Below are 17,701 nucleotides of genomic sequence, written 5' to 3'. Positions count from 1 at the left end.
GTCTGAGTACTTAGACGCCGCCCTCGCGCGCTGACGTCAGTTCTGTACATAACTTTCCGCGCCAGGAACGCAGAGCCATGATAGAAACCGACACCGGTGCCAGGAAACTAGGGCCCTGAAAGGGATGTCCTTAACCCTAGATATCGGTTCGCAAAACGGGGAGGATGGGTGGGGTGGTAAGGAATCTAACACTAACTACTGTTTCTTACAGATATATCGTTACCGAAGGTAAGTAACTTGTGCATCTGAAAGAAACAGGTTAGTGTTAGATTCCTTACCTTAGAATAGATACCCCAGAAATGCCAACCTCGGTGGTGGGTCTGCGAACCAAGATCACACCAGAAAGTCCTGGAGAATGGAACGGCCGAAAAAGCCATCTCTCCGGACTTGGCTGTCCAGGCAGTAATGTCTAGCAAACGTGTGCAGAGAGGTCCACGTAGCTGCCTGGCAGATGTCATGCAAAGGGACACCCCGACCCAGGGCAGTAGTAGGTGCCGTGGCCCGAGTGGAATGAGCACGCAGCTCAACTGGAGGCTCCTTCTTAGCCAAGGAGTAGCAAACCTTGATGCACAAGACGACTCACCGAGTGATGGTCCATTTGTGCACCGCCAGTCTCTTCTTAGCACCCACGTAACCAACAAAGAGCTGGTCGTCCACCCGGAACTGGCGTGTGCGATCTAGACAGAAGGAGAGCGCACATTTTGGGTCCAGACGGTGGAGCCTCTCTTCCTCTTTCGAGGGAAGCGGAGGCGGAAAGTAAGTGGGCAAGGTGATGGACTGCCCGATGTGAAAGGCCATGACTACCTTGGGCAGGAAAGAAGGACGAGTCCTCAGAACAACTTTGTCCGGATGGACAGAGAGGAAAGGAGGTTTTGAAGATGGAGCCTGGAGCTCACTCACTCCCCTGGCAGAGGTGATGGCAACCAGGAATGCAGTTTTAAGAGTCAGAAGACGTAGAGGACAGTTATGAAGTAGCTCAAAGGGAGCGCACATCAGATATGTTAGAACAAGATTCAAGTCCCACTGAGGCATTACTTCTGGCCCAGGAACGCGCTCAATGGCCTCCTTGGCCAAGAGGGCCGTAACTTCCTCCTGCAGAAGTTGCAAGTGATCCCCCGACATGCGGTGGTACTGCGGTGGCATGGCTGGAGGGGTCGCCTCGAAGGGGAGGGAGTAGCCCCTTCGGACGGTTTGCAGCACCCACCTGTCCGACGTGATGGTACGCCAGTGGGGGAGGTGATGGCGGACCCTGCGCCCCACTGGCGACAAATGGGCCTAAAATGCCGGACTAAGAAGGCTTATAGGCAGATGCTGCAGGGGCGGGTGTGGACTGACCCTGCCGGTGTCCCCCGGTACCGCTACGGCTTTGCCTGGGCCTCCTCTGGGCACTGTGGCAGCACCTCCTCAACCGTATCCCACAAAGAGTGGGTGTAACGGCCCAAAAGGCAGGCGGTGTTGAAAGACCGCAGCCCCAAACTCAAGGAGGAGAACAGTTTCTTCCCAAACTGATCATACCTTTTGGATTCCCGACCCGGAGGAGCAGTCAGGAATGTGGTTTGGGACGTAGAGGCCTGGATCACCAGGCTCTCGGGGTGGGGTGAACGGACAGGAAGATAGGGTTGCCTGGAGCCGGCCGGTGGCGTCGGGCCACGTTACGATGCACAGGAAGGCCCGTGGAGGGCTTGGACCAGGTGCCCAGCAGAACGTCAGTGAGGGCCTCGTTAAACGGCAGTAGAGGCTCTGAGGAGCATGCAAGCAGTTTGAGCACCTCAGTGAGGGGGTTAGTCCTCACGGCCGCGACAGGGAGCTCAAGAGCCAAGGCTTAGTCAACACCACGCTGTAAGCAGCCCCCTCCTCCGTAGCCACGGAGGGAGGAGAGACTAATCCAGTGTCGGGCAAAGCGTCTAGACCACTGGGCTCCCCTATCTCGTCTGTCTGGTCCTGGCTCAACTGTCACTGTAGTGCCAGAGGGTCCTCAGACCCCTCCCAGTCGCCCTCTTCATCCATCTCCTGATAGTCAGGAAAATATTATGGAGCCGGGTCGTAGGTGAATTGCCCACCCATCGATGCCGGAGACGGCGCCGAGCGGCTGAGACTGGGGACGACGTCGTTTGGACACTGCGCCGGGAGCGACACACTCGGGGTCAGCGCCAGCGGAGGAGTCGTGAGGTCTACTGGCGACGACCCGGATCCAGGCTTGGATCCTATGGGGGCCTGCAGCGTCGGGACCGGAGTCGACGGCGGCGCCGGGGCCGAAGCACCTGACAGTTCCGAGGCCGGAGCCGCCTGCCCGCTAGGGCTCCCAGACGGACCCGCGGGGCCCGAAGGCACCTCGACGGGGTTCAACGGAGGGAAGTGAGTACTCATGGCCACAAGGAAGTCACGTATCTCCTCCGGCGTCGTGTGCAGCCCAGGGACCGTTGGGTGTGGAGCTGGACACGGCGCTTGCGGCTCCAGCGGAGCCGCGTGGGCAATGTGGCCGAACCCCCGGCCGCGTTGCGCGAGCGTCAGGGGGAGTCAGAAGAGCGATGACACCTCTTAAGACTTCTTTATCGAATGCCTCGACTTACCTGAGGACTTAGAGCCCGACGAGTGGAGTTGACTCATCGAGCGGCGATGACCGCGCCTCTGCGACCGGTCCCTCGACCTCCTCCTCGACCGGGACCTCGAACGGCGTGGAGCCGACTGCCGGAGCTCGAGCAGCTTACGGGATCACTCCCGTCTACCCTTCGAGGTCAAGTACCGGCAGTCGGGGCACAACTTGTCATCATGGTCGCCCCTGTGACAGTAAAGGCACCGAAGGTGGGGGTCGGTCACCGACATCAAGCGGTGACAGTCCTCGCAAGGTTTGAAACCAGGCATCCCTATCGGCACCCCTAGTCGAGGGTCGACTCGAAAAGTGATCAAAATAGATCAAAGAAGTTAGTCAAAAAATTACTAAGAGTACTGCTCTTCCCGGATCTACGCTTGATGGCGCAGAAAAAAGAAGAACTGACGTCAGCGCGCGAGGGTGGCGTCTAAGTACTCCGACGACGTTATCCCGGCGATCACGACGCCGACGACGGACGGGGAGCCGCAGACGACACCTAGCAACATGCAGGGGTACTGCTGATGAAAACTTTCCGGATTCAGTCTGACGCCTGGGGATATTCTAAGGTAAGGAATCTAACACTAAGCTGTTTCTTTTAGATATAAGACTGTAACTAGGCCCAGAAGCAGGCCAAGGTGAAAGAGGCTAACCCATGGAGGCCTAAAAAAGGTATCAAGTCTTATCATCCACCGGTAAGGCAAATCCGATAGAGCAGACACCGACTGAAGATCAGACTAAAGTAAAACACATAGTTCCACAGGGACTAAATCCCCACAAGGGTAACAGTTCTAACTTGAACTAAGCTATGAAAGCTAAGCAACAGAAGAGATGCAAGCTAAAAAAGTACAATTGTTATTAGAGGAAAAAATGTCCCCCAAACTGGGGGGAGGGCATCCAAATTACTGAGGTATAAGAGTAACACTCCTACAGCCCTGATTATACCAAGTCAATAGTGGGAGATATTCTTTATGATGGAACCTCAGCAATAAAGATAACACATAGGTGAAATGACTAACCGTTGAGAGTAGGATATCAGGACGCCGTACAGAACCCAATGTAAATTGTCGATGGAAGCCAACAAAGAAACTAAATCCAAGAGGATGAAATCATACTGTTCTACTGCAGGAAAGGGCCTCTTTTGGAATGGTTACCCCCCCCCCCCCCATTTTTTACCTGACACTTGATGCACTTTGACTTGATGTGCCCTGGGTCCCTGCCAATTAGGTTCCAAGGGCCTGTGTTCTTTCCCAGTGCTGTACCTTTGTACCTACAATTGGCACATCTCTGGCCACAGGTATGCCCCTTATAAAAGGTACCATGGGTACCTGGGGCACTGTGACCAGGTAAGGCCTTTAAGGGCTGCAGCACCCAATATGTCACCCTTAGAAGGCCCTGCACCTTGACACCCACACACTCCCATTGCAGGCTGCGTGTTTAGTGCAGAGAAAAGTGAAGAGTCGACATGGTACACATCCCTATGTGCCATGCCTGCAATCCACTGCATGAGGCCTAGGCACGCTACCCCTTAAACAGGGTGCACTAGACTACGGGTGAGGGTACAGTTGCAGGAGCACTTTACCCCTGCAGTGTCTAAGTCCATTCTTACACATTGTAAGTGCAGAAAAGCCATAAAGTATATATGGTTTGGAAGTTGGTTATTACGAACTCAACAGCCTGCCATTTGCCACCTTTAGACAGGTTTCTAAACACCTGGGTAAAGAGCCTCTGCTCTCTGGGTTTAGAAAAAAGACCATTCTGGGCTGGGGTGTCATGCGTCCTCCCCCAGGATGGACTGGGTCCACAAAGAGGAAGCTTCAAAGGCCTGCTGCCTTTATGAGCTGACCTTGCCTTTTGTTGTCCCCAGCAACTGGCTCCGACCGGTTCTGACCCCCACTTCAAGTGGGAGAATCGGCGGGAAAACCATGTGAGTAAGAGAGGTGTTCCCACATTTGTCAACCCCACCCCTCAAGTGGGGAAGGTGAGGTGAAGCACTCATCTCAGTACCTTCCATCTTGAAACTGAGGGGCACAGCCAATTAGAGGGTGGCTTTATAGGGGTGTACTCACCCCAAGGAAGGGACCTATTGGTACCGACCTTCACACCCCTGAAACGCCTCTAAACTTTGTATTTAGGGGCGACCCTGAAACTTCGCTTCTCAGATTCAAGGAAGAAAGAAGGACCGAAGAGCCGTGCTGACCCAGGAAGAGGACATGAACTGCTTTGGCCCCAGCCCTACCGGCTTATCTCGACTTCGAATTACTCACAGCAAAACCCCAGCATGTCCAGCTGCCAGCAGCCATCCAGAACCCAGAGGACCTGCCCTACCTTCATCTAAAAGACACTGTCTCCCGGAGCACCGGATTTGCTCAAACCAAGACTGCAACACAGAACCCGGATACAGGCAGCTCTGCCGTTCTGCACTACTCTGCACCCCACGGCCCGAGTGGCCCAACACTATAGGAGGTCTCCCCAGTGGTCCTGACCTGGGATCTGGTGATCCCTGACCTACCTCGAGCTTTAGACTGATGCCTGCAGCCTCAACCTGAAGGATCCCTTGACCAGAGCTGGTAAGAAGATCCAACGCCTAAAGATATCCTTGCACCCGACGCCCCATGGCCTTGGGGGGCCTAACTGACGGTGTCCAGGCATCCTCCAAGAACCCAACTCACCTCTTCTGCCAGTGGGAGCCTTCAGGAAACCTTCTTGCCTGAGCCTGCAGCGTTTTATTAGAACCGGTGATCTCCATTGCAAAGCACAGGGCTCCCGACGTCTTCTTGGCACTCTGCATCCAGCTGCCTCTGTGCCGCTGGTGGTGCGGCTCCTGTGCTGATTGTTGGCCCCTGCAGTGCTGATCCTAAATCCAGGAGCTTTAATCCCACAACTGAGTGGCTGCTCGCAATCAGCCTCCGATCAATGGTCTCCCTAGCCCTATTGGCTAACATTGGGCCCATCCACTCTGCACCCGGCCGCCCTAGTGCCGCTAGTGGTGCAAATAGAGTGCCCAACCAAACCTGGGTTCTAACCCCCAAAAGCTATTCTCTTACCTGTAAACCGATAATCTTCTTTTCTCCCATAGGAACCAATGTTGTGATTTTTGTTAAACTATCTTTCTATGAAAGAAAAGTAACTGTGCCTTAAACCAAAATCTGTCTTACTTACACCTGTCTTTTGTAAGGTTCACGAGAGGATACCTAGGCATATCCCCCCAAAATACTCGAAGTAACGAAAATGTAATCAAAAGTCATTTCTATGTATTCTAAACTGTTTAAAAAGCAAATACAAACCTGTAATGAAGTCAATTCCATTCACAATTGCATTTCCTTGTAAAGATTTGCATTTGAAAGTATACTCTACCTGTGCCAAGTCCTGCTTGGTTCTAGAAATAAAACATAAGTATACCTTTTTTATACTTAACTATTTTGTCTGGATTCTGTCTCTGAGTGTGTGCAATCAACCTTGATTGAGTGAATACCATAAATGCTCAACATACCCTCCTGATAAGCCTAACTGCTACCACAGTTAGGCTTATCAGGAGGGTACACTACCACAAATAGAGCTGTTAGAAATCATCTAATTTAGCCTCGGCTATACCTCTGGGGATCCACTGGACTCTTTGCACACAATACCTTCTTTGGTAGAGTATATGCAGAGCCAGCTTCCTACATCTAGGAGCAGGTTCAAGTAACAAGGAATCCACCAAGAGTGGATAAGCCATTACCCCACAAAAAGAGACTATACAGTGTCTTTGCAAGGATATAAATATAGACAACTTGATGCCACAGACGTGTATAAACCATGAAAAGGAGGTGTTTGTGGTGACAAGGGAAAAAGAATTGCCCGCAGGCAATAAGTGAGTATGACAGATGTCCAGGCAGAAAAAGTGAGAGCAAGGCTAGCAAGACCGGTTGTAGAAAAAGTTGGCACTTAAGTACTACCACACAGGTAAATGATGTGAAGGAAACCACAAACAAGACGATCAGCAGGACTGAGGAACAAAACACACTTCCTTCCATGTTTTTTGTTGTTGTTGAAAAAGCACCCTTGAGAAAATCACAAGAAGTGAAGGAAACCTGTGCACCAGAGTAGTCCATTAAAAGTGCACCATGATAAAGAAGAGCGAGAAGCACGCCAAAGAAATAAAGGACACAGACAAAAGAATGTCCTAACAAAATAATGGCCAGGCCAGTAACGTCAAACAACAGATTAGAGACCGTGTCCCACTGCCCCAGAGGAAAATTAGAGCCTTTGGGGATACAGAATTACATAAGAAGGGTAGAATAAAGGGTAATCCCTATATAGATCAAGGTGAAACACGAGATTCATGAGAAAGGAATCTCAATGGAACAAGCTATATAGAAATTACACCCGGAGGAGAAAAGTAAAAGGTCCCTATAAGTGATACTAAACTTTATTTATCCATGTGACGTGCCGGTGTAAAACGTTACAGCAGTGAGGATGCGAATCAGAGCTTGTAAACCATAGGGGCTCATATAAGTAGTGTGTAAGCATACAGAAGTGCTCTAAAGAGTATGGAATACAGCTAATTATTCTCATAAGAGATAAAAAAAATACTGAAAACCGATCTCATGGCCACAGAGCCCATAGTCAGACAAACAGCACACCTATGCAACAAGTGTTTAACCCATGTAGAGTCATAACAGACCCCTAACCTGTCACTGACAGCGTAAGAAGAATAAGTGTAATACCTGCAGGAATACCACACCGGGTGTCACCAGTAGGTGGGATAGACAACCATGGACACCGCCATGGAATGCTCAATCGAGAAAGAAATCAAGGACCAACATACCCATACAAATTGAAATGGGTGGATTTAGGGAGACAGATAGCAGCAAGAGCAGAGAAGAGCTAAGCTTCTGTTCCACTCCGCCTGTTGTGAAAACGCCGCAAAGCAGAGGCGGCATGAGCTCCAAAAGGTGGGTGCCATCAATAGGCATGTCAAGCAAAGTGGTCTGAACAACCTCCAAAAAAGCGAAGGTTCGTGGTCAGGAACGATTAATTTAGCCACCTATTGTCCATCTTAGATCAACTGGATGTATGTCAGGTTTAGACCAGCTCTCAACAAAATGTCATATAAGGAAGCACCGGCTCCACCCCTGTGAGGCCCTGATGGAGGATGCCAATTTGGGCATCAGTCGATTTTTCTACAGAAGGAAGAGTTCAATCCAAAATCAGAGCAATTCGCCTTAGCATATTAGCAAAAGAGGAGCTTGCCTCTGTAGCAAGACCAGGAGGGGAAAGAAGGCACAACGCTGCGGAAGACTTTAATTCACTAGCTTCCCCCAGTTCAGTTAGCCTGCTATCCTCCAGAGGAGGCTGGGCAACATCTAATATGAGGTGTGGAACCCTCAAGTCGTCCTCATTAGCTCCTGAACAGTGTGCCTCAGAAGGAAAACATTGTAGGGCTCCACAGAAAGCAGAAGAAGGGTGTCCAAGATAGGTGGCACCATTTGCTCTGCACTCGACGTCGACAGGTGCCGAGTTGGTGATGCCTTGATGTCGGAAAAGGGAAGTGGCATGGTATCGATCAGCGCCACCGTAGGCTGATCGGGTACAAGCGTCAAAGTAGGGAACCCAAAGGGCTATGCACCAGCAGCGAGATGGAGTCAACCAATGAACGCAAGGGCCAAACTGAATCCGAGGGCAAACATGCCAGCGTGGACATAGTTGAGGCACTTCTCACCTCCTTGGGGCCCGAAGGCGGTCCAGGGGAAAGAGAAGACCCAAGAATGGCATGCAGAAAGCAACAATATGCTTGAATCTGGGTCAGAGTCGTCCCAGCTCCAGGGTAGACAGGGAGGCGAGGGGCAAACTTATGTACGGAGTCCGCAACAGGAAATTGGGAGGAGGCGTGAAAGATGTAATCTCTGCGCAGTGAAGTCAGGGGATGTCACTACTTCAACCTCCAGCGTAGAGACTCACTGTGAGACGACGATGGATAGTGACGTCCACGGGAATGGCTCATGGACCAAGCCCGCGAACGGACTATGCAGTGACTGCGAGAGCCACGCCGGCAGGAGCTTCATCTGACGTTTCCCCAATGCCTTCAGTCAAAATAGACGACAGGAGTCGCACTCCTTGGAGCCATGGTGCTCTCACTAGCACCACATACAAAAAAGGAAAAAGTGCACTAGTTCAACAAAGAAAACATCTAAGTAGGCCAAAAACGGCCTGAGGTAACTGCTTCTACGAATCCGCGTTGTAAGCGCCGAAAAGAAAAAACTGATGTCAGCTCAGCTGGGAAGGGCTTATCTGGACTCCAGTGACTTCACATACATGGACGACGACGGTACGTAGTTGCTCGACGTCCTCTACTGACGCACAAGTGTAATGCTGAAAATGTTTCCAGATCCTAGTCTGCTGCCTGGGGAAAATTCTATGGTAAGGAATCTGCACCTAGACATCTCTATCAGATAGAGCAAAATTGACACCTTATCCTCCAGCGTCAAAATGGAGCTGGCATAGGTGTCGATGTTACAGGAACCAGCGTGGGTCGTGGAGCTACAGGTGGAGTTGGTACGGGAGCTGGAAGAAGTCTGGTGAAGGGTCTGAAGGGCCCAGCAGGCACTGAGGCCGAACGAGTCAGCAGTATCCCAGATGGAGGCCCTACGGCTCCATGGGGACCATTAGGAGTGCCAAAGGAAGTTGGAAGGGATCCCAAGAGCCGGGCCATAGCCTTGCAGAACTCTTAAATCAGCCTCTGTGTCGCAGATGGCACAGGAAACTGCTTGTGCCGTGACAAGTTGCAGGATGGGCTCTGATGCAAACTGACTTCAGGAACGATATCAAGGTGCATTGGACCGCTGGCGCACCTTTTCAGGTGTTCAAGAGTGGTGGAAAGTGGTTGATTATGAGTCCATCGTTTGAAATTTTAAAGTATTTTTTCACCCTACCTGAAGATTAGACCTCAGGATCGACTCCTGTGGATCCTAAACAGGGAACAGAAGGAAGGCCAACCATTGACCCTGGACCGGTCACGTTATGGAGTGTTCCCATGCTTCGCCTCATGGTCTCGTATGGCCTTCGGGTTCATCGATGCACAGTCACTGTAGACCATATAGTTGTGGCTTGGCCCCAAGTACCCACAGGCCAACCTAATGAGGATCTGTCACAGACATTTGCTTGTAAATGTCCATACAGGGTTTGAATCCTGCTGTCAGTGCGGAACTGCACATCACCACATACCGGCACACAATCAACTACTGATAAAAAGTTTCCAGATCTGTTCGGATACCTGGGGAATATTCAAAAGGTGAGGAATCTGTAGTTAGAAGTTTCTATCAGAATTTTGTTTTATGTGGTGGTAATTTTAGAACAGCGGTGTTTTAAGGATGACAGTATTTCCCCCTCCATATTTTTAAGGTCAAACTAAAAGTGCTGTTTTGGTTAGGCAACGTAGGTGTAATTTTTTTTATTTTTATTATTATCAGAAATAATTTTAGACAAGTAGTTTAGCTGCTTTTCTCAACCGCATTATCTACTAAAATGCAGTCAGATTTTATCGTTTACTAAACAACAAGCGCCGGCCAGCAAAGTTTTCTTAATATTCCGATGATTAAAATAAAATTTCAAATGTTTGCCAACCTTCAAATTCCTTCCCAGCTCTTTTTTTTTTTTTTAATATATCTTTTTTGATATTTTGCATTACCATTATAAAAACAATTGATATGTTCTCGCGAACACGAGCATCAAAACTGAATAAACATAGCACGTATAGTCTGATTACATCATATATTATCTTCCAAACCAGTCATATTCTAAAAGCACTCCATTGGCATGCATGTTCCTTTATCCCATTCCAGCCCCCACGGATTATCCCATGTTATCCACAATGTTAAGTTTCTGGGGCTGGCCAGTGTCTGTGTAATCCACCCCCCCCGCACCCAACCCTTAACTACAAACACCCCTCCCTCGCCATGTCTGGTATATTCTCTTTCAGTATAACTACTCATTTCGTAACCGTACAGTCCATATCTATTAACTGTTCAGTAAATCCTGTTGGGCTGACTCCCTTATCTCCTGCATATCCAATGACATGTGCCCTGCCTGTGCATTCCCGCCATCATCATCGTTTATTTCACTACCCGTATTGTCATTTGCCAATTCACCTAACATCGCCCTCCATGCACGCATGTCGTCCTCCACTTTATCATCCCTTCTAATCTGTTGCATTCGGAACATCTCGACTGTCAACCATTCCGTCATATCTCGTTTCCACTGCATCACTTTGGGCAGTCGTTGGCTCAGCCATGACACGACAATCCGCCTCTTTTAATGTGATTTTAAATTAACAAAATTACCTAGAGGTTGTAGTAAGTATCGCCTGGTGTTGAATATTCTTGCTACACCAGCCAGTGTCAGCACCCATGTTTCTGCCCACTGTTTCTCTGCTGTGTCCCTTGAGTGATGTATTAGAATATTGCCTCCACCTGATTCGATCTTCTCTTTGTCTGCAGTGGTAGATGAATCTCGGACGCGATCCAGCAGATGAAACAGGACCTTCATTAAAGAAGAAGAATAGTTTCATTACCACAACCTACAGTGAGCACATAAGAGAGATTTTAACTCCACATAACAGCATACTAAGACAAAGGTTAGGCTGATTTGGACTCTAAAGTACTGTAGCAAATAATAGCTGTCAAGATGAGGATCAATTTTCTGTGAATAATGTAAGAAAACCTTAAACAAAAGCAAAAGGGATGGGTATAATGCTTGAATTAATCTCAACTGTTTACAATTACTTGGGGGGACTCATTCCAAGCCATTGGTTTTCGCCCACACTGCGACTAATGGCAGAGATCAGCCATATGCATATTAGACCTGTTCCTGCTCCACAGGCTAGCCTGAACAGCTGTGCCAGGTCCACTACAGATGGGCACTAGAGCCAAAAGAGACTTGTTATGATCTAGTTGGGACTCATTAGTGACATACAGCTAGACTCCAATAGCACAGCAAACACTGGACCCAGATGTGAGCATACCCATCACATATAGTGTCCCAATTAAAAAACAAAATAAGTGATGGGTGGATCACTTGAATTAATCTTGGCAACTGGCAATCACTTGGGCTGCATTCAAGTCCATCACTTTTTCCCCCATTATGCCACTTTAGGCAGAGGCCATCCTTACACAAATTAGACTTGGTCCTTATTCAATAGGAACAATTAAGCCCAAATAACGAGACCGGATCTCCTCCTGACATGAACAGAAACACCCTGACCCTATTTTGGCCTGATCAGTAAGGTCCAGCTTGAGTCCAATGGTACAGTAAACGTGAGTCCCATGTTTGAAAGGTTATTTGTATCTTTAGAGTGCGCATATTACCCAGGAGGAGATCCTAGCACCAAATGAAGGACAGTGCGGGCGTGGCTGGGACTAACCAGTCACTCACAAGAGTGAATGACTGATGATACTTCTATAAAGCATAGTTCACGGAAACAGTTGAATCAGTACATGCCCATTGTCTTCCACGTTCTCTGCTCTACTCCCCAGTATTATGAGGCCCTAAAGGAACAAACAGAAAGACAAAAGAAATGGAGTATGGGTGGGTTTGAAGAATGTCTAAGAGACCCAACAATGAGTAATTTCTACTCATTCATACATCCAAGTTTCACTTTCTTCATAGGCATGGGACTGAGTACTAAAAATTCAAAACTATCATTTGAAGGCATTCTATAAAACAGAATGGCCTATGTAGACAAGTGCTTAGGAAAGGTTTGCCCAAATGTAGTACCTAATTAAGAGCTGGTATCCAAGGTATGAAGCTTAAAAATGCATGCAGGTTGGCCTACATATCTTTAAATGACATTGAGAGGGATACAATGGAGGATTATACCAGCGACTATGAGAGAATATTCAGGACAGAAAGAAGTGGATGAAATTTAATTAGGACCCACTGATACCTGAAACAGCACAGCAGGCTATGGAGGCCTTTAATGCAAAGAGACTTTAATGCACTTTGTAAAACAATATAATCCGGAGACATGTTTGTATAGCGTCAAGTGTCCTCTTATGATTCAAGGTATACCTTGACACAGAGAAGCTGCAACTTCCCTTCGACAAATGCCCTTCACCTACCTACCTCCTGGCTGACAAGTGGAAGGTGATAAACGACCCAGGGAGTTCACCAATCACAGGGTGACATCGATGGTTCACTTGCCAAACCACCGTTTTGAAAGGATTGGTTACTGAGATTCACCAACCACGTTTTGCACTGCCTTGGCAGATAAGGACGACGGTGGTGGGTGGCAACGCTAGGTCTAATGTGCATGCAAGCTACCACTGATGGAATCCTGCGATTTTGCCATAATAAATATGATATATAAGGGTGCCTGGGAAACCCAAGAGCTCTGTCAGGTGTAGTTTGTGTGAAGCAGACCTGCAGAGTCATGTGGCAGAAAAGAGACAACGGCATTGCACTGCCAGCACTACTACTGTCCCATGAAGACCTGGCTAACCTTGTAATTGAGAGAAATCATTGCTGAGGACTGTGGCTGCAGGAATGGTGGGAGGCTGGAGGATTCCAACATAGGTAGACAGAGGCGTGTGTACCCATGTCTAAATGAGGGATTGAAAGAACATAACCTCCAGATGTTCAGATTTTGGAAGCTTCATTCAGGCTAAGATGACTCCGCTGAGAAGAATGCAAGGAGAAATATCTTTAGGTTGAAAACAGTAGTAAGAAGAAAGGGTACTCGATTGCCCTTTAAGTAAAAACCTTTGGTTAACTTATCTGGTTGGTGGAAGTGACTGCCACTAAAAAGGTTTTCAAAGTCGGTCTGAATATGCTGGCCACAATAGAATCAAATGATGTATCGGTTAGCAGGGCAAATATTTACAAACTCAAACAGAAAGGACTTGTGAAGAAAAATCTTCACCCTAGGTCTTGATTGCTTTGGCAAGGCATTACTGATCCTTGTATATGCACTTGTACAGGCCGAGAATCCAATGGGTTTGAGGAAAATGAAATTTTGCCTGACCAAGATGTCCCCTGCGTGTACCCTATGTTACATGTGTGGTACATATATGTGCATGTCACCCATGCTTATTTTTCCCTTAAGTGGCCTGAACAAAGAGGCCTCTGCAATCACGTCCTGCTTTAGGATGCCAGAAATCAAGTCTCCCATGTAAGAAATATTAAGCTAACATGAAGGCCCATGTATTTACATTGTGCACTTTTAAATAAATCACGATGAAACCTTTTTTGTGGTTCAGCTGAGCCACTTTCTGAAATAAGGGTTTTTCATAACTCCTGACACACTGAAAGCTGCAATTACGTATCTCTGACCTCGCATGCTTCTAGCTCAGCCAAAAGAAATCCAGCAAGGGCTGTCAAGACAGTATATTTTGCTTAACAGTTATCTGCATGCCCGGTGAAAAAGGTAAACAGAACCCGTCTGCTGAGATAGGGCCCAGCTTTCCTGTCTCCGTTTAGATGAAATCACAGTGCTTGCATCCATAGAAAGCTCACAGCCCCAGGCAATGAACAAAGAAATATATGCTTTTTCTGATTCCTAGTGACGAGCAACCTTTACTTCAGATAATACATCCCCGACTCTAGATATCTCTAAGATATCAGATAGTACAAGACGTGCTGGTCGCCCTGACACTGATGGTCTCTCTACTAGACTGAAAGTCAGCTCTCCTCCCAGTTACACGTCAATTGCACGTCATGACCAAGTTGCACACAAGTAGGGCAAAGTTCCAGCTGGTCATGCAAACTCCTCCTCTCTGTACCACCCACCTATGACACCTACCTATCACCTACCTATGACTCATAAAGTGTACACCCACATGTACGCCCACATGCTCTTATCTGTTTCTTTCTCTGCTCTGCGTTCCTTCCTACGCCCTATGTACAAGACAAAATGTATATATGTTGTTCATTTGTTATTAAATGTTAGAAGACCCTTCCTGAACCTCAGTGGTGATGGAACAGATTCTCCCTTAACTCGAGTTATTGGAATAAAGCCCTTTTAACTTGGACACCACGGACTCTCTGCCTCTCATTTGATACATGCTAATTGTTAATGCCTAGAAATTATGCCAGGGTAATTATTTTATTTACCACATTAATTTGGCGCCCGACCAGGACTATCCCTTTCCCCACGCGCTGGCGACGTAGGTCCAGCTTTGCCCCCTTCTACAGCCGTGACGGACTCCGAAGTGCACGCAGCGGGATTTCCTGCTTACTCCCTCAGGCCCACGGAGGGGACGGACTGCGACCAGGCGTCCACACGAGGCGGTGAGGATCGCGGATCATCCCATCCAGAGCCCAATCCGTGAGAGAGCAAGGTCCGAGGTTTCCAGAGGTCCACCCGTTCCAAGGCGCATGCGTAGACGTGGACGTAGATGCGTAGAAGTCCGAGGCCTTCAAGTTTCAAGTCCTGCTTCCCGGTGAGTACCACTATGGGGAATGCATAAAGTTTCAAGACGGGTTCATTTTATATGAAAACGGTCAAGACGGGTCCACGTTATTCGTGGAAACGGTCAAGACGGATCCACGGTTAAACGTGGAAACGGTAAAGACGGGTTCACGTTATTCGTGAAAACGGTCAAGACGTGTCTCATTTTTGAGACCGGTATGGTTGTACTGTATTCCAGTGCATAAAGTTTTTCAAGTACATGTTTAGCTCTCTGTATCAGTTTAGGTTGTAACTGTTTTAGTGTTTAATATTTGTTTGTGTGTGAATGATTGTTGATTGTTTCCGTCTATTTTGTGAATATTGGTTTCAAACATGCCACTGTTTTCAAACTTGCGTCAGATAGGGACCAGAAAAGGTATACTAGAAGAGTCAGTTAACATCCCGCCTAGGGACACACCTGGTCATTATATGTATAATAAGCATGGACTAGACGCCATTTTGTTTTTAGACTTATGGGTAGAGTACACCAAGGGTTTAGAGGAGAAGTATAGATGGCCTATCTCAGGAACCTGGGATCCTGAATGCATTATGAGAGTAGAGGAATCGCTATGGAAAAAGAAATCAAGACCCTCTCAGAAAGATGCCATTGAATTGTGGCGCAAAGAGTCACATAGGAGAATAGAGAAAGAATTTAATAAAGTAGAGAGAACTAAACAAGCAGCGGAAAAAGCGAAAGAAAAAGAACTAGCTAGAGTGACCTCCTCAGAAACACCCAGTAGGTCGCGAACGCCACCACCTGTACCCTTTAGAGTATGTAGAAAGAAGCTGACAGCATCAGAGTTCCTTGTAAATAGCTCCTTGTAAATATGGTTTATGAAGAGCATGTCATTATTATAACTTGTTGAGTTTCTTGTGAATATGGCTTGTGAATAGCGCCATGTGGTTATGGTTTGTGCAGAGCTTGTTATCATTACGTTAGGCAGGAGAGAGCTGGATCTCTTTCAAGTGCTTGGAGAAAACGTTTTGAAGATGTGCGTACGTGTTATGTGATAACGTGGAGAGATGAGTTCATGACTTTCCCATGTACTGCAGTCATTGGGGAATGATTGTGCTTCAGCTGCCAAAGAGTTAATATCTTGTATTGAGAAGGCAGTATTTGTTTTAACATGCTGTTTAACAAAGTGTTGAGGGGTTTTGGCGTTTTTGGTCGAGATTTGGCCGATTTATGGCCGTTTTTGGTGTTTGCGGGGGGCGTGTTTTTGAACGGAAAGTCGTACCCGTTCCAGTGGAGGGATTTGGTTGCTTTTTGGTGAGGATTTAGGGAATCGCTTGGACTACTGTGATGCCAAATTTGAAAAGGATCTGAGCTGTGGAAGTGGTGGAAAAAGCATGTTTTGTGCGGAGGTGCGATTTGCCATGTTATCCAATGGGCGTATTTCTGAAAATTGAGAAATTATTTTGGGGGTGTTCCAGGTGCGCTAGGGGCCCGGGGGTTGGATCAGCGGTAGAGGAGGTGGATGGCCAGATGTGCTGAATTTTGGGGATTTTTGGCTTGGGCGGAAGGGTGTGTTTGGCTAATGTGTATTTTTGGAAAATGGAACTGTTTTGATTTGTGCGTGCTTTTAGGCCGAGATTTCGTGGTGTGCTAAGTAGTTCTTAACTGAGTCTGCGGGATCGGCTGAAACTTGGGAGTGTCTAGTTTTGCGGCAAAGTAGTTTGAAGGAAGTTGGTGGAGGGGAAGGTGTCTTTTTGGCGTAGTTTGGAAGTGCGTTTTGGCACGATTTCATGGCTGTGTAGCTCACATGCATGGTTATGTGAGCTGACACTAAAAGTCAGTGAGTATTTAGTTGATTGATGGTTTGATTTTTTACTTTTTCATTAGTTGCTGGGTCTGCCTATGTGCTTTGTCAGTTTGCTGACTGAATGGTAACATCTTGCATGGAGAGTAAACCAGTCGGATTGAGATAAGGGTTTGCACGGAGGGTGCTTTAATGTTTTCACGGTTGAGAAGGAAATATAAAACAGACCCATCATAGAATGTGCTTTTAATTAGTGTAATGCAACCGTGTGTTGTTTTTTTTAAATTAAAATTTGTTCTACAAAAAATACATTATTATTTTTTCCCAATGCAAGCTGCCCTTTAGTATAGCGTGTGACAGTTAATGCACTCAATTAGACAACATGTTTTTTTTTTAACTTCAATTAGAAAACATGGTTCTTTGAAAAATAATGAATCTGGCCCTTTTAATAGGTAGAATAGAAGAGCTTGCACACTTAATTATGAAAATCTTGGTTCTGCAATGCAAAATTATGGGGTTTTCACATGTTATTTTCAAAAAGTAAAATGTGATGTGTTTCCATGTCATGTTCTGTTTCTTTTTAGGTCGAGCTGATGTGGCATTCATGCGAAGCATGAATGCTGTCAGCTCGACAACTAATGCTATCCGTATTTGGGAGAGTGGACACCAAAGTGTCACGAGCTTTCCCAGTGTCGGATTTCACCGCGGGAGCGAGCGCGCTTGCGCAGACCGCAGGGCTTGCATGCAAACACGGCGCGCACACAGGCAGGCCCCATCCCCTGCACGCACAGGCACACACGCGCACACACACGCAGACAGGCACAACACACGCAGGCACATACAAGCGCGCGCACCCCCCCTCTCCCCTCTTCAGGCACGCACAGACTTCACATCAGCCCTGGGCCCCACTCACCGACTGCGCTCTTCCGG

General features: G+C 47.6%; 1 protein-coding gene across 2 annotated transcripts in view; it reads right to left on the bottom strand.

The window, feature by feature from the left end:
• MON2 (MON2 regulator of endosome-to-Golgi trafficking) overlaps nt 1–17,701 on the bottom strand; it is a 1,009,595-nt gene that overhangs the window by 198,824 nt on the left and 793,070 nt on the right. For both annotated transcript variants that reach the window (XM_078675668.1, XM_078675659.1), the window contains exon 25: nt 10,909–11,107. In XM_078675668.1, coding sequence (XP_078531794.1) covers nt 10,909–11,107 — 199 coding nt within the window. The remainder of the gene's footprint in view (nt 1–10,908; nt 11,108–17,701) is intronic.

Source organism: Lissotriton helveticus, chromosome 1_1, assembly GCF_964261635.1.
Source record: "Lissotriton helveticus chromosome 1_1, aLisHel1.1, whole genome shotgun sequence".
Taxonomy (NCBI): Eukaryota; Metazoa; Chordata; class Amphibia; order Caudata; family Salamandridae; genus Lissotriton; species Lissotriton helveticus.
This window is presented reverse-complemented; position numbering and strand designations above follow the sequence as displayed.